Here is a 21895-nt window from a genome sequence, read left to right as displayed (position 1 = left end):
CTCTGAAGAGGTCTCGGACAGATCACCAACGACAAGCCTAAGACCCCCCACTCTATGAATGACCTCCGCCTGGCAGACGAGCTGAATGAGTTCTACTGTCGATTTGAAAGACAATGGGTCAGTCCTGACATCTTCAACACCTCCCTGGAGACAAGTCACCCCCCAAAAACCTAGGATCACCAAACTCAACGACTACCAAAAACATACGATCACCGAACTCAACGACTACATGCTCGTCACCCTGACATCTGTGGTCATGAATTCCGTTGAGCACCCAGTCCTGTCCCACCTCAAAGCCCTCACCGACCCACATCTGTACCCCCTGCAGTTCGCCTACAGAGCCAACAGGTCTGTAGAGGATGCTATCAACATGTCCTTCACTTCATCCTCCAGCATTTGGACGCCCCAGGATCCTACGCCAGGATCCTGTTTGTAGACTTCAGCTCTGCCTTCAACACCATCATCCCGTCTCTGCTGCACGACAAGCTCTCTCAGCTTCATGTGCCCGACTCCACCTGCAAGTGGATGACAGACCTCCTGTCCGACAAGAAGCAGCACGTGAGGCTGGGGAAACATGTCTCAGACTCTCGTCCATCAGCACCGGTTCCCCCCAAGGCCGCGATCTGTCCCCTCTGCTATTCTCCCTGGACACCAACAGCTGCACCTCCAGTCACCAGCCTGTCCAGCTCCTGAAGATGGCATATGACACCATGTCTTTCTGCTTTCTGAGCTCCATCAGAACCCAGGACCTCAAATGGGAGCTGATCATCAGCTCCATCACTAAGAAGGCGCATCAGGGGATGTTCTTCCTGAGGCAGCTGAAGAACTTCAACCTGTAGAAGACAATGATGGTGCACTTCTACACCTACGCCATCATCGAGTCCTTCCTCTGCTCCTCCATCACCGTCTGGTACGCTGCAGCCACCGCCAGCTCTGCTGAGAGGGTGCTGGGCTGCAATCTGCCATCCCTTCAGGACTTGTTCGCTTCAAGGACCCCGAGTAAGAAAAATTGTAGCCGACCGCTCTCACCCTGGACACAGAAAGTTTGAGTCCCTTCCATCTGGCAGAAGGCTGCGGTCCATCAGGACCAAGACCTCACGCCACACAAACAGCTTCTTCTCGTCAGCAGTCAGACTCACTAACATTTTATATTCTTCTGTACATTTAGTATGTATCAATTCTTGCACTTTGTTGATTGTTTAATGTTATTGTTGTTGCACAACATTGCACCACCCGGCATGACAAATTCCTTGTATGTGAAAACATACTTGGCAATAAAAGGTTCGGACTCTGATTCTGACTATAAGGATGCCTCAACGCTTTAAAACTAACTAAAACACGAATCTTGAATTTACGTAGTGGTTGGCAACCAGCATTTTAGGTGCATTACTGCCTCCTGCAAGCGTGGACCAGATTACATCCTCCCCATTAAACCTGTCTGAGTTTAGAAACACTTCCCATGTTGATTATTGTCTTTCTATCGGAATGTTGAATTCCAGCCTTCCTCAATTTCTGTTTTGCAAGTTGTTTGTGGTTTATATCTACAGCAGGCCACAACAGAACATACAATGCGTTGTTATCATCTTACTTGTTTGATTTTTAGACCTAATGAGCTCCAAAAGGACCTACGGCATTGACTGCAAATCCAACCGCTGTTGGACATGGCCTTATAATTACTTCTTATTTGTCATCAAACACTTTTTTAACATGCATTTGATCAAATCATTAGAGGTAGTGTCACATATGCACATAATTCAGTTAAACTTTGGTAAAACTTCCCTCCACCGAACCCTAATTTGCAATGACAGTTGAATACAGAAAGTACAGAAAAAGTAAGAAAAAACTAAATATAATTTTCTCATATTTATATAATGAATGCTAGGAAGTGCATTAATAAAAAATATGACAAATAGGGATAATGTGCATTGTTAAACATCACTGTAAATTATCCAGACTTAGCCAGAGGACTATTTTTCCAATGTTGTTTCTGGCCCACATGAAGTACAATCCTTAACTGTGCCATTTTCATAGTGTCATTGGCGGAAATAATGTCATATTAATCTGTCAAGCACAATGTTGTATGGTCATAATTAAAATATTTTATTTGTAAATATGTGTAATTAATGTTGTGGTTTTATTGGCTAAATGAAAAATGTATTGCAGACATACATTGGCTTGGCAAAAAGAATACATCAAACACATTTTGTAAACAGGTACAGCAGCCACTCACACAATTTACATAACTAATTCATCATTATCTCCCTGAATTCTGTTCAACAATGTTGTGGAAATATAATGGAAATATTGTGACTATTTCCATGATTTCTCAATTTTGTTTTTGGAATAAGTACAATACAAAACCCCAACAAACCAAACCAAAGCCAAACAAGAGGGCCCCACCTTGGGAAGTAAGATGCCTCTCCAAAGTCTTTTGTCTGATGACTGTAATGTCTATATGTACAGTATAGTATGCACATCATATGTATATACTATACCATAGTATATGTATATATATATATATATATGTACATTCATTGAATACCAGACCATTCTATTCAGAATCACCGTGAACATACACTCCAGAACAAAGGCTGTAATGCCATGGACGTGGCGTTGCTTTAAACACATTAACCATTATTAGCATAGAATAAAATTTTAACGATGGACACAGAAATTACAGACACATGATTATTTAGAATTATTTTCTAAAATCACAATCAACTTGATTTCATGATGTATTCCCTGATTATTGAAAGCCATACTACTAGGTCTACTTTTTAGTTGTTTTGTAGTTGAATGGTGAATCGTGTTCAGTGTCCTTGAGCCTCAAACTGTCGACCATTCCTGTGCTCGTGTGAGTGAGTGAACGTGATGCCGTGTGAAGCGCTTTGTACTGATCTCAGGTATACAAGTGCCTCCAAAATCATATTGGTAACATTAGACATTAGAACAGGTACATCTCGATATGCTGCTGAAGACGTATTACAATTCCTTGTGATTATCAGACAGTTTCATCTTCCTGATGTGTATTTTGTGCGTTTAATGTCTGAGCACACAGCTCCATTTCTGCCTTCAGATTGCTTGCTTCGGGTCGGTCTTCAGGCTTCTCATGCAGCATTGACTCTATGATTTGGTTCTGCAAAAAGAGAAAAACCAACTGCGACTGAGATTTGTACCCACAATATCAGAAAATATCATATTGTTAAAGCTCCACTCCACAGTATATCCAACATATGCACCTTTAGCACCCTCAAAACACTTTTTGTTAATATAAGACATTATCCACATACTGACAGAGGTTTTGACTAAGTCCTTGAGGATGTATGGTTCATTGCAGATTAATCAGCTGACTATTTTATCAATCAATTGACTGTTTGTTTGGTTTGTAAACATTCTGAAAATAGTATATTGAATATAGCTGAAAAGCTGGCACTCTCGTGAACGTTATCCACAGTAACCTACCTCTTGGGGAAAGTTCAGTGGAAACTCTTCAGGGAGCTTCTGACTTCTGGCATCATCCCAAATCTGGTATTCATGAGGGGATAGAAGAACTTGTGAGAAATTTACAACGACTTAAAATTATACTTTGTTGAATGTTCTAAATGAGTCCAAGACAAATTACAAAAGCCAGATTAAAAGACGAAAAATTAAGTTCCAACATTTCTGTGATTACAGTATATTGATTTTGGTACCACAGCTACTTCTGTTGTATACATAACCGGTTTCTTATTTGTATAGACTCACCGTTCCTCTTTCGTGGCCAGTAGAGAGTTTCCAAAGAAGTTCAAAGTAAATCAACCCCAGAGCAAATATGTCTACTTTTCGGTCATATTTCTTCTCCCTCTTCTGTGAAAAAATAAAAACACATTGACAATAGGCACTTCAGCAGCTTCATGTTATCCTAATGACTATGAAATAGTAACTATTTATGCACACATTTGCTGTAAACATTTTGATTTCACAGCTCTCACTGCCTAAAGTGAAGATGTGTGGTGAGGTTGGGATTCCGGAAATTCAGGAGCATTATTAAGTGTGGTAGGCATACAGGTAGTCTACCGTATTAACCCATTAGAAGAATACATTTGTTAACACAATACTCTAGAAGACGTTATTGTCAGTATAGACCATCTCACTTGTTCAGGAGCCATGTAAGTTGTGGTTCCTCTTTGCCCTGTTCTCTCCATCAAAGCATCGTCGTCATCATCATCATCTCTGGTGACCAGACCAAAGTCTCCAATCTTCACCTCGCCGTCCAGTCCAAACAGGATGTTTTCAGGCTTACCATTGAAATGCAAACACACAAATTGAAACAAATAAGCATCTAGCCCCTCACGCGATGGGCAGTCAAAACCTGAACTAGTAAATTGAGTCAGAAATGGATTTGAAACCAGCGTTAAGTCTACACAGTCAGTGTGGGACTTTTATTAGGTCAATGAATTGGTGTAATGATAAACCAATAGCCTTGTTGATATATTTGAACAGTTCTAGGTACAAAAACATCAAATAATGTGACATTATTTTTATTCTGGCATTTGCTAATTTTACGAGGTTCCGAGTGACTGACTTTGTCCGAGAGGATCCTATTGTTAGTCTTAGGGGAACATTGGTTGCATATATTTGGGGTACCAGATCCCAAAACTCACCAAATGTGGCAAGCTTGTCAGGCTTGGTGAAAATAGCCATCTAATATAGACGTCAAATTTTGGTTTTCAGAAATGTGTGTCTTTTCAATGCTCATAACTTCATAACTATTGTTCCTAATTACTCCAAATGGTCTGCATATGTCCACATTGCATCCTGTAACAGGCACAAAACAGCTCTTGCGATTTCAACTCCAGGGGGTACTACAGTATTTCGCCCAATATGTGTGTTTTGTCATTTTTGGCCGTTTTGAGCATTCGTACCTTTAAACATTGCTCCCACAAAATGTATCCGATTGACTTTAATTCTATTTAAGAATGATCTAAATAGTTTAAAGATAAATAGATATCAACATGGTGAGTATGGTGGTTGGGGCGTGATTAGGCTCAGCTGCGGAGGGGAATGGCTCGGGGAACAGGTGCCGTGAAGAGGCCTTATTGACCTCAGCTGTGGGGAATCAGGGCGATTGTGTCTCTTTCCAATATCAGCTGCAATGGAGATGGAGGGACGGGATGGGCAGAGCAGAGACACTAATAAAGTATCTTGGCAAACAAACAAGTGTGCTCATTCCTTGTTGCTGGGGCAAATCCCAGGGATTGTGACAGGAGTTGTTACACTGGCCAGTGTAAAAACTGCCACAATCTCCTCCGCAGCTGAGCCTAATCACACCACCACAGTGAGTTTTCACTGAAAAACCTTGGCGCGGCGTGGACACCAATACGCGCGTTGTTATGTTATAGAAAGTTGCTGTCACTCAAATGTACATGATCCAATCTGCCCCAAAATAATCATGCGTTTCAATTTGTAAAAGCAAAACCTACTGGCAAAAGGAAATTACACATTTTATTCTTTCAAATATGAAACCTAGTCTAGTAAAAAAGGTTTGAATAACATCACAACTACAGCCAGCTCATAATATTCTGTTGTTATGCTCGGTTCACTTTGCCACATACTAACTACACCTGTTCTGTCACCTGTTCCAGGTCAACCTATTATTCTAGGTTTTTTCCTGGCTCAGGCAGCATAATCCACATATTGACTGATTCACGGGAGCCATTTTCTAATAGAGCCGTCATTGTCATGCTGTCTATCTGAAATCACTTTTTATGCCCAATTCTAGTCTCCTGTTCCCTCCAGAGTTCCCAGAACTCACTGGATGCTCCTCATCCTTTTTCTGACATTTTTATAATAAATAAATAAAAGCGTACATTTCTTTTTCGGATAATGTTCTGAACTGTACACTGGACTTCAAACAGCACGCCGAGCAGCAGCAATCTTCTTCCAACTTGGGGCTTATTGGGGCAAGATCTAGCCTAATATACAGAATATGAATGTGTTTATTGTGCCTCAACTATGCCAATGGCCCTTTTGAGACTGCACCCACTCCTCCGCTCGACCTCCATCTGCCTGATGGATCGTGGAGGTCTCGATCGTGGAATATGCCTTCTACGAACTATTCATACACTGTCATATTCATTGATTGTGTTGTTACTGTGTTTTAATTTGTGTATAATGATTCCTTCTGTACACATGGCATCTATTCCACCTATCCATCTTGGAGAGGGATCCTCCTCTGTTGCTCTCCTAAAGTTTTCTTCCCTTTTTTCCCCCGTGAATAGTTGTTTGGGAGTTTTTCCTGATCCGATTTGAGGTTCTGGGACAGGGCTGTCTATGTGTACAGATTGTAAAGCACTGGGGGGTGGGTATTTTGCACACTGGATAAACTGCAAAGTCTGGTCTCACCTTAAGGTCCCTGTGGATGTGCTTCTGGGAGTGAATATATTCGACTCCACTGAGTATCTGCTGAGCAATGCTTCGGCCTTCTTCTCTTCTCTTGGAGACTTGCAGAGACTCTGTGTTCTTCTCTTCAATCCACTCTTTAAGTGTCTTTGTGTCACATAACTCCAGCTGAATATAGAGATAATTAGCCGATGAATTACTTGGAGGCCTACAAAAGAAAGGACAAAGAAAAAAATGGAATCACTCTCCTTTAAAGTGGCAACGTTTTTTTTCCCTTTAACCGCTCATTATGAAGTAAACGTTGATTGCGCAAAGTAATGGCTATAGAAAAATGACACTATTTGCATTTAGATCGGTTCCCTATAAGCTTCACTTTCACTATGCAAGTCTGTCTGCCACTGGGTACGATCTCCAGAGAAACTTAACCCGTCAAATAAAAAATAACCCCTATGACAGAGGATGCAAAAGAGGCGAGGAGGGAGAGGGTTAAAAACAAGAGCGAACCTTGGACGAGCATTCACTCACTGGAAAATGCTTCAGGGAAAAGTTGTCTATGTCGAACTTGAAATTTTTTAACTTGAAATAAAAAGTGAAGACTGAAGGTAAGTGCATGAGACTCACGGCAAAGAGCTGTAACCAGCTGAACTGTCAGTTGATTCAGAATCCCCCTGGTACTCTGAATCCTCCATCCAAGAATTGTAGTATCTGACGATATTATGGTGGAGGAGGTCTGATAATGTCCCCACCTCTCGAAGAGATGTCCTGATCCATAAGTGAATACAAAATAAAGAGTCATTAACAAAGTAATTAGCAGGAATGAAATACCTAGATTATGCTAAATACTAAAGGTTGTTTGGGAGTTTTTTCTGATCCGATGTGAGGTTTTGGGACAGGGATGTCTATGTGTTCAGATTGTAAAGCACTCTGAGGCAATTTTGTAATTTGTGAAAATGGGCTATACAAATAAACTGAATTGAATTTAATAAATACGGTACAATGCACACTGGAGCCATACAACTTTATACTTACTCTTCATAGCGGACAACCTTTACAGCAAAATACTTCTCCTCCAATTTATGTCTTGCTTTGTAAACACAACCATAGGCTCCTCTGCCAAGATACACGATGGTGTCAAAGTCTGAAGTAAACCTGCAGAGATTAACGCTATATTTAGGCAAAAGGTTTAATAAAAACATTTAGCTTCTTCTTGATTGTACAACATTTATTGTGAGAGAAGTTTAAGACCATAACAGCATATAAAACACATGCTGCAGTGCAAATGAATGTTGTTTCTTTCATACCTTGACTGGATGGATGTTTCATTCTGACTATTTCCAGTACTCTGGTCTTTGACCTTAGAGAATACAGGAATAAACGGATTAAAAAGTTTTACTCGCTCGGATTATTAAATTGTATATTCTTAAGAACTAGGACATACAATGTATCGTCTGCAACTTCAAAACAACTAAGTTGCATATCGTCTTTTATTGTGATATAAAGTGCAGACCTGATCCTGGGAAGAGTTGGTTGAATCTGTGGATATGATTGAGCCTCCTGTTCCAACTGCTGATGATGATGATGCTGGTTCATTGGACTCCCTTGAGGATTATAATGTGAGACATGAGTATAGCTTTCTCGTTATTTACCTCTATGACTTGCTCTTAATGACAATAAGTGCCTTACATGGCGGGAACAATGGGTGGTCCGCCGTCCTCGGTTGATCTGACAGACACCTGCAATGCACAGAAAAGGTGTTTGTCATCATGTTAGACATCATCACAGAATAAAAGACCATTTCCTGGAACTAAAATACAGAAGTACAATCACTCAAATTTAAAAAGAAAATGTCTTCCTTGATTGTTTTATGGGAAGGGTTATCCAAAATAAAAGCACGTAGGTTGTGGTAAATATGGCCCAAAATCGTACATTTAGATTTCGACTGCGATGAAACTAACCCAAATCTGACAATGATGTATTAGGTGCTACATGGAACTGTTGTATTATCGCATGTATATTTGAATGATTTAAAGAAGTACAAAACATGGAATACCTTGCTGTCCCAGTCGGTCTGTTCTTGGAGAGCAGACCAAGCCAGCTGAGCTGCATTTTGTTTGGCTTTCTTGATAGTCTTACCCTCACCCACAGGGTAGTCCTTTTTGTCTATCCTTAATTTGTAGAAAAATCTGTGTTGTTTTTTGAAAAAGTGGAGGTTATTTGGATCATTATGTAAACATTTTGAATATTGTTCAAAGATGAAAATAAATCAAGAGTTAGAACAGATTGTATCTGCAGTGTCTATTCAGAGGTTCAGGTTCATACATACAGATGCTTATCAGGTGGGCCAATTCTCCGATCCTCAACGTATCTAGGGGTGCGGTTTGTTTTCTGACAGTCGTGGTTGACAAGTCCAATAAAATTTGTCTCTGCACAGTTGTTGTCCTGAAAGTTCAGGCGTCTTGTCGCCTCACTGTAATAGAAAAGTAAAATTTTACACTGAAGTCATGAAAATTAAACTGCACATTGTGATTTACTCACCAGATATCCGAAACATTTTGATTCGATTCCTCCTCACGTTGAGCTGATGTGGAGTTGAAACTCTCTTTAGGCAAGGGCAGTGGATGACTTGGGGGGGAGTGGAGAAGAGGAAGATCTCCTGGCAGGAGCTGTGGGAGATGGAGGCATTTAAGGCGAGCTTCACCATCAGGGCCGCTTATGATGTACTGCCGTCTCCCAAGAATCTTAGCCAGTGGTACGGAGAAGACCCCACATGCTCCGTCTGCCCGACTCCAGCTGCACTAAAGCGCATCCTGGTGGGCTGCAAGACCGGCCTCACTCAAGGCCGGTACACCTGGTGCTACAATGCCTTGCGGCAGTGCTGGAGAGTCGACGGATGAGCATCAATGCCCTTCCTCCATCATCTCGTAGGCCAGCAACAACATTTGTCCAGGAGGGCGGGGGCCAAGTCACTCTCACCACCTCAAGACCAGAAACTGGACAGCTAAGTGGGGCACGGGACTGGAAGATGCTGGCAGACCTAGGCCAGAAGCTCCACTTTCCATCAGAAATAGTAACAACAAATCTGCGAAAGCTAAGGTCTGCCCAGTTGAAGTAGGCTGCAGAGGAATTGTAGCCACCTCAACATCCAGGCTTCTTCGAGAGATGGGAGTGCGGGGGAAGGCCCACAGGCAGGCAGTCAATGACCTTTCTAGGGAAGTCAGTGCATGGCTGTGGATAAAGAGGAAGGACTCCGCCTGGGCTGTTGGATGAGTGATGACATCTAGGAAGTGAGCCCTTGAGAAGGAGGGCGCCCACTTGATAACCCATAGGATGCCATCAATCATTCGACCAGCCCACAGAGTCTTGAGTATGCAGAAAGGGATATTAACACCTTGTCCTACATAACAGATCGGATAGCAGTCTTAAAAATAAAAAAAGGAAAATGTTTGTGATGGTTCACACAGTGGATTGTGGCCTGCTGAGTATGTGGCACCCTAAAAACAGAAAAATCTACTAGAGCTTTTGTGATAACGCTACAGTCTTCCGTCTGCAGAAACTAGTGTGCATGATTACGTACCTCTGTAGTATTACTGCCACATATCTCGTGATGTACAAGCTTGGCTGCTTCCTCCTTAGCGTCCTTCTTTGTTCTCCCAGTGGCCACTGGATACTCCTTACCACCAACCACGAACATACAGCATCTAATAAAATAAACGTTTTTATTTAATGACATTTTAAATCAGCTACAAACTACAATGCATTCAAGACTGAAGAGGCTTACTGAGTAGCACCGGTTTGTTCCAGTTTCATTGACTCCACAGGCCTGATTTCACATCTTTTCTGTTGGCTGTATTCATTCAGCCAAGACATGTACTTGGGTTGAGTTATACTTGTCTGATCAGCCGGTGCAGCAGAAGCTCCTGTTGTCGGTTCTGCCTGTCAGGATAAAAACAAATGTACATCAAGGAGATGAGAGCCGTTATTTGGTTTTCCAAACTTTGGAATACTACATTTCACACAAACAGTGAGTCAATAAAGAGGTACAATCATCTTACATGGTTAGTTATTTCCTCAGTCAGGACACTGAGGGCATTTTCAGCTGCTTTCAGTTTGGCTTCCTTCTTGTTCTTCCCCACACCTTCAGGATAAGGCTTACCACCCAGGACGGCTCTCACTGTAAATCTGAGAATAAATGATACAATTTACAAGAATGTTGTAGGAGGTTGCATCACAAAGACAAGAATCTACAGGTGAGGTTGAAACTTCACTAACCACACCTTGTCATGGAAACTAATGTCAATAAGCTAGAAAAAGTTATTAATTTGATAACATGATAACTATATACCTTTAAATTAAGCACTATAACAGGTTGTGTTTTCTAATATTTCACGACTGGTCTCAGAACAATTATTGTATGATATCTAACCCAATGCTGAGTTCACTAAATATTGAGGTTCAACACCATGAACAGCATATAAAACTGTGGAAAACTGGGAAGAAAACTGTGGATATCTTGTTACTTTAAAAAAGTCATTTGTCTTTTTTAAAGTAACAAGATATCCAGTGTTCTTCTTGTTACACCGACGTACTTATCACGTAGTAACAGCTGACACACGTCGAGGAAGCACGTGAAACATACCTGCAGAGAACTACGATTGGCCTAAACACCTGGTTCATGTTTTTTAAAACAAAAACACACGATGAAATAGTCCCCTCCCATTAAATAAGAACATGTCCAGCTTAAGTGCCACATCTCTTCAAACCTTTTCTCCATAACCTCTCATGTCGCACCAGAGAAAGTGTTCAACTCACGTCCGAATGTGATCGGGGCCGACACAGCCAACGTCCTCGTATTTCAGCTCTAAACGCTCTTTCTGCGCATACAAGTTGAGATCAGCTATGGCCATTATTAATAACTCAGACACATTACAACAGAGTGTAACTCAGAATACGAACTAACGATATATTATCGTCTGTGTTTTCATCTCAAATCTACTTCCACGGACAACCGGGCGGTTTTAATTCAGCTTCAACCTCTAAGTTTCGTTTTCTCGGTAAACGTCACACATCGTGGCACCTTCATGTGCTGTCGGAAATATCAAAACTGTGGATGGAAACTCACTGGGGATACAATGAAACCATGGGTAAAATGTTAGTAATTTATCGTAAAAGTGATGTGTTTGTTTTGGCTATTATAGCTGGAAGTTGTTCATCTTCTCGGTCAATACTTGTTTTGACATATTCTTTTATTTTACAGGTACAGTGGTACATTTAGGAATGTAATATAATAAATATATTTTCTTCAATCACCTTAACTGTGTTATTGAGCCATTTATATGTAATGTATTGTATGCTAGAGATCGCTAAACCTTCCCTAAATTATTGTTCCCTATAAATAATTCCTACATTTAGGGAACAATGGAAACGCGTTGTGCTTGTCTTGTCTCATGTTGCCCCTTGGTGGCAATCCAGCTCCAGAATGTGTATGTCTTTAACCTTGTTTCAAGTAACCAATCCTGACCAAAGTATTATTTCACCAAACATCCCGCCACAAGCAAAAACTTTAAGAGTTATTTTGGAAATTACAGCTGTCAGAAACGGCAAGTGAATCTGCTATTGAATCACCTGCTGCTGCATGTAGGCTTACAGTGAGGAGAGATGAGCTGCTGGGGCAGAGCATGGAGGTAACGTTGTCAATTAAATCAATCAATCAATCAGCTAGCTTGCTATTTGCCTTGACAACTACTGTTGCTGTTGCTGCAGTTAAATGACTCTCAAAGGGCAATTATTCGATGCAACATGGAATATGCAGCCACACTTGTTTATATGGTAGCCTATGATGCTTTTTCTGAGCAAACGTGGCCTTTTTGTATGAAGGCATGATGGGCGGGAGAGAATGCAGGCTCCCGCTCCAGCAGCTCCACATTGCAGCAACATAAGGTAGCTGTGAGGGATTTGGATTATGAGTGTTGGCGAATTGCGTTGCTCCCGTGGCCATGCGTTTGTTGTTTGCTGTCAGTCGGGGCATAGAATTACTGTTATGAACATGATAACGTTGTCCTCTGTGGTGTTAAAACAATAAATATCTTAATTGTTCAACTATTAGCCTTCTCCATTTCCAGCTTCACCCGCTACACCACACGTTATAAAAACTTGTAAAATCAGTTGCAAGCTTCCTGCCTGATGAACTATTCTAACCCTAATTAACCAAAGTCCTCTGCCTAATCTCAACCATTCAAGGCTAATGCCTAACCATTATCATCTCACGAATGGTTGCACATCCTACAGGTTTAGCAAAGCAGTGAGAAATGCGAAACGACTGTACAGCGAGAAACTGCAACACCAGCTCTCAGTGACCTCTGAAGAGGTCTCGGACAGATCACCAACTACAAGCCTAAGACCCCCCACTCCATGAATGACCTCCGCCTGGCAGACGAGCTGAATGAGTTCTACTGTAGATTTGAAAGACAATGGGTCAGTCCTGACATCTTCAACACCTCCCTGGAGACAAGTCACCCCCCAAAAACCTAGGATCACCAAACTCAACGACTACCAAAAACATACGATCACCGAACTCAACGACTACATGCTCGTCACCCTGACATCTGTGGTCATGAATTCCGTTGAGCACCCAGTCCTGTCCCACCTCAAAGCCCTCACCGACCCACATCTGTACCCCCTGCAGTTCGCCTACAGAGCCAACAGGTCTGTAGAGGATGCTATCAACATGTCCTTCACTTCATCCCCCAGCATTTGGACGCCCCAGGATCCTACGCCAGGATCCTGTTTGTAGACTTCAGCTCTGCCTTCAACACCATCATCCCGTCTCTGCTGCACGACAAGCTCTCTCAGCTTCATGTGCCCGACTCCACCTGCAAGTGGATGACAGACCTCCTGTCCGACAAGAAGCAGCACGTGAGGCTGGGGAAACACGTCTCAGACTCTCGTCCATCAGCACCGGTTCCCCCCAAGGCTGCGTTCTGTCCCCTCTGCTATTCTCCCTGGACACCAACAGCTGCACCTCCAGTCACCAGCCTGTCCAGCTCCTGAAGATGGCATATGACACCAGTCTTTCTGCTTTCTGAGCTCCATCAGAACCCAGGACCTCAAATGGGAGCTGATCATCAGCTCCATCACTAAGAAGGCGCATCAGGGGATGTTCTTCCTGAGGCAGCTGAAGAACTTCAACCTGTAGAAGACAATGATGGTGCACTTCTACACCTACGCCATCATCGAGTCCTTCCTCTGCTCCTCCATCACCGTCTGGTACGCTGCAGCCACCGCCAGCTCTGCTGAGAGGGTGCTTGGCTGCAATCTGCCGTCCCTTCAGGACTTGTTCGCTTCAAGGACCCCGAGTAAGAAAAATTGTAGCCGACCGCTCTCACCCTGGACACAGAAAGTTTGAGTCCCTTCCATCTGGCAGGAGGCTGCGGTCCATCAGGACCAAGACCTCACGCCACACAAACAGCTTATTCCCGTCAGCAGTCAGACTCACTAACATTTTATATTCTTCTGTACATTTAGTATGTATCAATTCTTGCACTTTGTTGATTGTTTAATGTTATTGTTGTTGCACAACGTTGCACCACCCGGCATGACATATTCCTTGTATGTGAAAACATACTTGGCAATAAAAGGTTCGGACTCTGATTCTGACTAAAAGGATGCCTCAACACTTTAAAACTAACTAAAACACGAACCTTGATTTTACGTAGCGGTTGGCAACCAGCATTTTAGGTGCATTACTGCCTCCTGCAAGCGTGGACCCGATTACATCCTCCCCATTAAACCTGTCTGAGAAATGCAATTGAAGAAACACTTCCCATGTTGATTATTGTCTTTCTATCGGAATGTTGAAATCTACAGCAGACCACAACAGAACATACAATGCGTTGTTATCATTTTACTTGTTTGATTTTTAGACCTAATGAGCTCCAAAAGGACATACGGCATTGACTACAAATCCAACCGCTGTTGGACATGGCCTTATAATTACTTATAATTATTTATCATCAAACACTTTTTTAACATGCATTTGATCAAATCATTAGAGGTAGTGTCACATATGCAGATAATTCAGTTAAACTTTGGTAAAACATCCCTCCACCGAAGCCTAATTTGCAATGACAGTTGAATACAGAAAGTACAGAAAAAGTAAGAAAAAGCTCAATATAATTTCCTCATATTTATATAATGAATGCTAGGAAGTGCATTAATAAAAAATATGACAAATAGGGACAATGTGCATTGTTAAACATCACTGTGTAAGATATCCAGACTTAGCCAGAGGGCTATTTTTCCAATGTTGTTTCTGGCCCACATGAAGTACAATCCTTAACTGTGCCATTTTCATAGTGTCATTGGCGGGAATAATGTCATATGAATCTGTCAAGCACAATGTTGTTTCCCACTAAGCCACCTTTATATTTCATCACATTTACCTGACCATGAAATGAAGATGTAAAAAAAAATAGAAAATTTGCATGGCATAACTGACTCACCAGTCACTCATGCCACACTACGGAAGTCACCCAAAAGCACTATTTTTCGCCGATTTACAGCAGGATAACGTGGAAGCTACAGCCCACGGAATTACCAGGATTAATATTCAACTCACGTTTTATCATCGTCCGGGCCCACCTCAAACCCCTCATACTGCAGCTCACAGCGGGTTTCCCGTACGTACTCGTTTAGTTCAGAAATATAGTTTCTAGTTTCCATCATAAATAAATAAAGTAGCCGGAATATGGCCTCAAAACGCAATATGTTGTTTCATAGTTATTTATAATTCAACCGATCTGTCCAGTGGCGTGCACACACCTCAGTCAAGGTGCATGTTCTTTTGTAGAAAGGGGACCCTCTTACATGCTAGAGTGCACTCAGCTCATGTTAATGTTACAGTAACGAATCATTAAGACGGCCGGGGTTGACAGGTTGAAGCTGTGGGGGGCTCGGCTCTGGATATGATTATAGATCATATCTCGCTGCCATACAGCTGTGCAGGTTGCGAGTGAGAAAGGTTGAGAGCCAGATGTTGAGTGTGAAACATGAACATACATGTAGGCCTGTGTCAAATGATATGGTTGAACTGGATATGAAGCTATTCCTACACTCAGTAGAGGTAACACATCTGTCATATCCGGTATCAGAACCAGGTTGAAGGTTCAACTCCTAATGCGAGGGTCTGGCTTTGCAATGCTGACTTGACCATGTTGTGGCAAAATGAAGAACAGAGAGACAATGATTCGATGTATAGCAACCCAGCGGGACTGTATTAATGAGCACAAGGCAACATCCAACAAGTGAACAAGTCCGTCCTTCTAGAATATTGCGCACATATTTGTAGTGTAAATGTAACCCTCCCATCAGACCTTTTAACCAATCACATCAATTATTTGAAGAGCCGGGCACATGATTTACTCCGGTTGGATCAAGGTGACAGTGACCCGACTGCACTAGATAACCAGGGATCGTAGTCCGCATTCAGGAGAACATCTGTTAACTAACAGTGTCATAGCAAGGTACATCATTATTTATGTTGGCTAAGGAAAAGCAATATCTAACTAATAGACCATAAAGTATTTGAAAAGTGTATACACTGAAATAACGTTTATATGAGAGTGATTCATATAGGCGATAAAGAGGAGGAGACATAACTCCCAATAATAGCTTCTAGTGGGATAAAGAGGACTTTGTAAAACAGCAAGAAAAATTAGATAAACACTCAAGTATACGCAATTAAAGGTAAAGACAACACATCGTCGAAGTCTGATACTAGAACAATGTTTCAAGTTTCAAGTTTCAAGTTTTTATTGTCACATCCCCTTTTATACAAGTATAATCGGTTCGTGAAATTCTTATGTGCAAAACACCCGACAGCAGTAGCAGACTAAAAAAAGAATAAGAATGAGAATAAACTATACAATATCCACACACAAAAAAGAAGAAAGTATTAACAATATATATATAAAACAATGTAATAGAATATACATCATGACAATATATATATATAAAACAATGTAATAAAATATACACTTTTTGAGACTATATATATATATATGTATATACATACAATATATATATACAATATATATATATATAAACAATGTAATAAAATATACACCATGGCCATAGGTATTCACAGAATATGTTCTGGTGTGTAGTGTTAATGAGGGTCTCAGTCCTTGTTCAGCAGCCTGATGGCCTGACTGAAGAAGCTGTCCCTCAGTCTGTTTCACTTGATACTGCCGCCTGCCTGACGGTAGAAGGGTGAACAGTTTGTGGCCGGGTGGTTATTGTCTTTCATCATCCGTTTGGCCCTGGCCACGCACCGCTTGGTGTATATGTCCAGGATGGAGGAAGCTCACCTCCAACGATGTACTGTGCCGACCGCACCACCCTCTGTAGTGCCCTACGCTCCAGGGCGGTGCAGTTCCGGTGATGCAACCTGTCAGAACACTCTCGATGGTACTGGTGTAGAATGTTCTGAGGATGCGGGAGGCCATGTTGAATTTCCTCAGTCGCCTAAGGAAATACAGGCGTTGTTTTTCACCACGTGAGTGGTGTGCGTGGTCCATGTGAGGTCCTCGGAGATGTGCGCCGAGGAACTTGAAGCTGCTGACCTCTCTACTGCAACTCCGTCTATGGAGATGGAGGTGTGCTCTCCTCTCCGCTTCCTGTAGTCCACGATCAGCTCCTTGGTCTTCTTGGCGTTGAGGACGAGGCTGTTCTCCTGGCACCACTGTACCAGTGATCCAACCTCCTCCCTGTAGGCTGTCTCCTTGCCGGGTGATCAGCCCCAACACTGTTGTGTCGTCAGCAAACTTGATGATGACGTTGGAGCTGTGCATGGCCGTGCAGTCGTGGGTGTACAGGGAGTAGAGGAGAGGGCTCAACACGCATCCCTGAGGGGCTCCCGTGTTGAGGGTCAGCGGCTCTGAGGTGGTACTGCCCATCCTCACCACCTGGCGGCCCGACAGGAAGTCCAGTATCCAGCTGCACATGGTAGAGTGTAGGCCTAGACCTCTGAGCTTGGTGTCGAGCTTGGCGGGAACAATAGTGTTGAACGCTGAGCTGTAGTCCACAACCAGCATCAGTTCCTCCCTCCAGGTGGGAAAGGCGGTGTGAAGTGCCATGGCAAGGTGGATCTGTTTTGACGATATGCAAATTGCCATGGGTCCAGCGTGGCAGGCAACATGGAACAAATGAAGTCCTTGACCAACCTCAAGCATTTACTGACAATCGAGGTGAGGGTCTCCAGTCATTCAGGCAGGTTACCTTGGGGTGTTTGGGGACAGGCACAATGGTGGACATCTTGAAGCTCTCAGGAACAGCAGCCTGGGACAGGGAGAGGTTGAAGATGTCTGCGAAGACTCCTGCCAAGTGGGCTGCACATGCTCTGAGGCGCGCCCGGGATGTGGTCGGGACCTGCCGCCCGGATGTCCACCCGCTTGAAGGCTCTTCAGCCTCTGAGATGATCAGCAGGCTGGTCTCCACGTCGAACCGAGCAAAGAATGTATTTAGCTCGCCTGGGAGGTTCTCTTCACCGCTGGTTCTCCCTCTGAAGTCCGTGATTGTCTGTAGCCCTTCCACACACCTCTCACGTCATGGCTCTTGTGCTTCTCCTCCACCTTGGTCCTGAACTCCCGCTTGGCAGAGCCGATGGTCTCTCTTTGTATTCCGCCATATTCCGAAGTCAAGTGCAGCGCGAACATCGCCATTTATCCACGGTTTCTGGTTGGGATAAATCCGAACCGACTTGGTAGGAACAACGTCATCTATGCATTTCTTGATGAACCCGGTGACTGACGGCGTACTCACTGGCGTTGTTGTCCGGGCGACCCTGAACATATCCCAGTCAGCACGTTCAAAACAGTCCTGTAGCATAGACTCCGATTGGTCCGACCAGCGTTGCACTTCCTTCACAGCGATTGGTTGCTGCTTTAGCCTCTGCCTGTAGGCGGGAGTAGTTGGATGGGCGGTGGTCCGATTTGCCGAGCGGTGGGCGGAGGAGGGCTTTGTATCCATCCCGGAAGGGAGTGTAGCAGCCCCTCGTGTTGCTTTTTATGTGTTGGTAGAACTTGGAGAACTTTCTTCAGGTTCGCTTTGTTGAAGTCCCACAATGAAAGCAGCCTCGTGTGCCGACTCCTGCTCGCTGATCGCCGAGTTCCTTCAGCGCTATGTCCATGTTAGCTTGAGGCGGAATGTACACAGCAGTTACGGTGACTGCTGTAAACTCCATGGTAGCCAGAATGGTCGACACATGAGCATTAGGTACTCCAGGTCCGGGGAACAGAACGACTTGAGAGTATGTACATGACTTTGGTTGCACCAAGATCTGTTTATCATGAGACATACCCCTCCACGATCTTTACCAGAGAGAGTCTTTGTTCTGTCCGCGGTGGACGGAAAATCCTGCCGGCTCGATGGCTGAGTCGGTAACCTCCTCCGACATCCATGTCTCCGTAAGGCAGATGATGCAGTTGTCCTTAGTTTCCGGTGGAATTGAATACGAGCCTGGTCCAAAGACTGTACATTTGCCAGTAAAATGGTGGGTAGTCTCAGCCTAACCATCGCGCCTAAAATGGACGGAGATAGTTCCGCTACTGTTCCTGGCGTCCGAGTAAGAGTTGAAAAACTATCAATCTCCAGAAGTGTGCATCTGTCGTACGTTAACATGCTGCTAACGTTTTGTGCAAAAATAGTCGCAATAAGAAGAATAAATAACAAAAAACTACTACAAAATCCGGGAGCTCGCAACACAGCAGCCATCACGTACGGCGCCATATCAGTGAGATAAAAACTTAAGTATAAGCAATTAAAGGTAAAGACAACACATAGTCAAAGTCTGACATTAGGAGAAGATAAAAACACAGACCTGAATAAGAACTGACTGACAAACTGACTGTTGACGAATACACCCGGGTGGCTTTGCATGATTACTAACTAGTGGCTATGCATAACACAAACTATTGGCTTTGCATGATTATGAACTAATAGCTTTGTTTTACAATTTGTTTTTGTTATTATTATTTTATTTTATATTTTTTTAGAATTATTTTAAGAATGCAGCAGTGAGCATAATCTAAACGATGATTAATGAGAAATAACCTGCTTGGACTTTATAAAATAAAATAGAGGGGGGAATGAGTGTGACACCAGTGGAACGTGTAAAGAAGAGAGGTAGAACTAAAAACCATTTACTTGTTTAAGATTGAAGGTCAGGGAGTTAGGAAAGAGTGTAAGAGACGGGTTTGTGGAATTAATAGATTAATAGAAAGACAAAGCAAGTCAGAGGGGGCGAGAAGAGAGAGCATAAAGGGGAGTTAGGAAAGAGTGTAAGAGACGGGTTAGTGGAATTAATAGATTAATAGAAAGACAAAGCAAGTCAGAGGAAGAGAGCAAAGGGAGTTTAGGAAAGAATAAGAGACGGGTTGAGTTAATTAATAGAAAGAATAAGCAAGTAAGAGAGAGCAGAGAGGGGAGTTAGTTCAGATGCATTTAACACCGCATGACATGTTAACAGGCACACCGATGCCAGCACCTCAACTCAGGGGGCCCTACAAGGGACCCCCACTTGAGAAGCTGCAGCTGGAGCTAAAAGACTATATGGAGCAACTAACTGCCATACATAGATCTATCTATCTCCAGGAGAAGGGAAAGGAACCGAGGTCCGACCAGAAACCTGAGAAACCAGTGGTACCAGGGGTACATCAAGATCTTCTGACGAAAGTGGCGAAGACGGAAGGTCCCGCCAACAGCGGTCCAGGTCGAAGGAAGTACAACGTGGTATCACTTGAGTCTTTGCACGAAGGACAAAACCAAGGACTGTTGAAAGCAGAGGACAATGACCAACAAGGTGAGCCTGGAACATGTGTTAAAACTAATGAGCTTCCTGATATGGACGTTGACGGGGAGCATGGGGAAGGAGAGACCGACGATGGTGGAACCTGAGACGACATCAGAGAGCATGCAGGACAGCAGCCAGATGATGACCCTTCATCCATCTTAAAGAGAAGCCAGGAGCCATGAATCAAGTTGAGTACGATGCAACCACATATATTCAAACCCATGATAGACCAGGACCTATGCCAGCATTGTTATAGCTTACACTTAGAAATGCTAGCAGGGGGGGATGGTTATGGGATTGGTTAGACCAAATGTTTGGAGAATGGGGGTCTGTATTGGTAAATATGGGCATTAACGCATTGATAGTACTAATTGTAGCTTTTCTATTGGCATGTTGCATCGTACCCATCTTGAGGAGGCAGTGTCGGAGAACTATGGACAAACAGATGGGTGTTATGGCTGACCTCTAACTGACTCAGATGATGAACATGATGACGATCGATCGAGGGACAAAGGCCCAGTTTGCTCAAATGGTGATTGAACCCGTTTCGGACTAACTGAAGGAGTCAGACTGCATGGAGGAAACAGGACTAGAAGGCATTTCAGCCAAGACGACAACCTAAAGGTTGTTGAAAGAAGAACAAGCGCGACACCAGGCGCCTATGGCAGGGGCTACGGACTATCACAGACTACCAGAGCAGACCCCGCGCAATGGTGAGTGCCGACGCATCCCTAGCGGACGACCTGAACTCATTTTATGCACGGTTTGAGGCTAGCAACAACAGCGCTAGCTCGCTAACAACAACGGTGAGTTCTACCGCTGGGGATGAACACACACTCTGTGACCGAGCACAGTGTGAGGAGGGCTCTGTTGAGGGTGAACACCAGGAAAGCTGCAGGTCCAGATGGCATATCTGCGAGTACTGAAGACCTGTGCTAACCAGCTAGCTCAGTGTTCACCACAATATTCAACCTCTCCCTGGCTGAGTCCGTGGTCCCCGCCTGCTTCAAGAGATCCACTATTGTCCCTGTGCCCAAGAATGCTTCTCCAGCATGTATGAATGACTACCGACGGTGGCCCTCACCTCGGTGGTCATGAAATGCTGAGAGGCTGATAAAGGACTACATCTGCGCCTTCCTCCCTTCCTCCATGGACCCGCTGCAGTTTGCTTATCGCCCAAACAGATCCACGGATGATGCTGTCTCCCAGGTACTGCACACCACACTCTCTCATCTGGACAGCCAGAGGGGGCTATGTGAGACTGCTGTTCATTGATTATAGTTCAGCTTTCAACACCATAGTCCCCTCAGACTGGCGGCAAGCTGATTGAGCTGGGACTGAACACCCCCTGTGTGCTTGGATCCTGGACTTCCTGACCGCCAGGCCACAGGTGGTCAGGGTGGGCAGACACACTCCACACCCTCACCCTGAACACAGGATCCCCTCCCTGTACACACATGACTGTGTGGCCAGGTTCAGCTCAACACCATCATCAAGTTTGCGGATGACACAGTGGTGGTGGGCCTGATCTCCAGAGAAGGCCTACCTGGAGGAAGTTGCTGATCTGTCACTCTGGTGCCAGGACAACAGCCTCATCATGAATGTCACCAAAACTAAGGAGCTGATTGTGGACTTTAGGAGGGTACAACAACAGAGGGCGTACTCACC

At 43.6% G+C, this 21895-nt stretch overlaps 1 protein-coding gene across 4 annotated transcripts; it reads right to left on the bottom strand.

The window, feature by feature from the left end:
• Window positions 1-1850: 1850 nt before the first annotated feature.
• LOC130207400 (interferon-induced, double-stranded RNA-activated protein kinase-like) lies at window positions 1851-11418 on the bottom strand. 4 transcript variants are annotated; one of them, XM_056435989.1, is made up of 17 exons: window positions 11191-11418; window positions 10434-10560; window positions 10160-10314; window positions 9956-10079; window positions 8917-9044; window positions 8705-8848; window positions 8432-8564; window positions 8065-8114; window positions 7889-7979; window positions 7683-7735; window positions 7411-7545; window positions 7003-7143; window positions 6385-6589; window positions 4134-4277; window positions 3745-3846; window positions 3463-3525; window positions 1851-3136 (listed from the first exon to the last, which is right to left on the bottom strand). In XM_056435989.1, the coding sequence occupies exons 1-17, from the start codon at window positions 11283-11285 to the stop codon at window positions 3002-3004; spliced, it is 2025 nt and encodes a 674-aa protein (XP_056291964.1). In that variant the 5' UTR covers window positions 11286-11418; the 3' UTR covers window positions 1851-3001. The 4 variants fall into 4 exon arrangements, with proteins under 4 accessions (XP_056291964.1, XP_056291966.1, XP_056291965.1 ...); XM_056435991.1 differs by having other exon boundaries at window positions 7411-7530; XM_056435990.1 differs by having other exon boundaries at window positions 7683-7723.
• Window positions 11419-21895: the final 10477 nt, after the last annotated feature.

The sequence above is a fragment of the Pseudoliparis swirei genome, chromosome 17 (assembly GCF_029220125.1).
Source record: "Pseudoliparis swirei isolate HS2019 ecotype Mariana Trench chromosome 17, NWPU_hadal_v1, whole genome shotgun sequence".
In the NCBI taxonomy this organism is placed as follows: Eukaryota; Metazoa; Chordata; class Actinopteri; order Perciformes; family Liparidae; genus Pseudoliparis; species Pseudoliparis swirei.
This window is presented reverse-complemented; position numbering and strand designations above follow the sequence as displayed.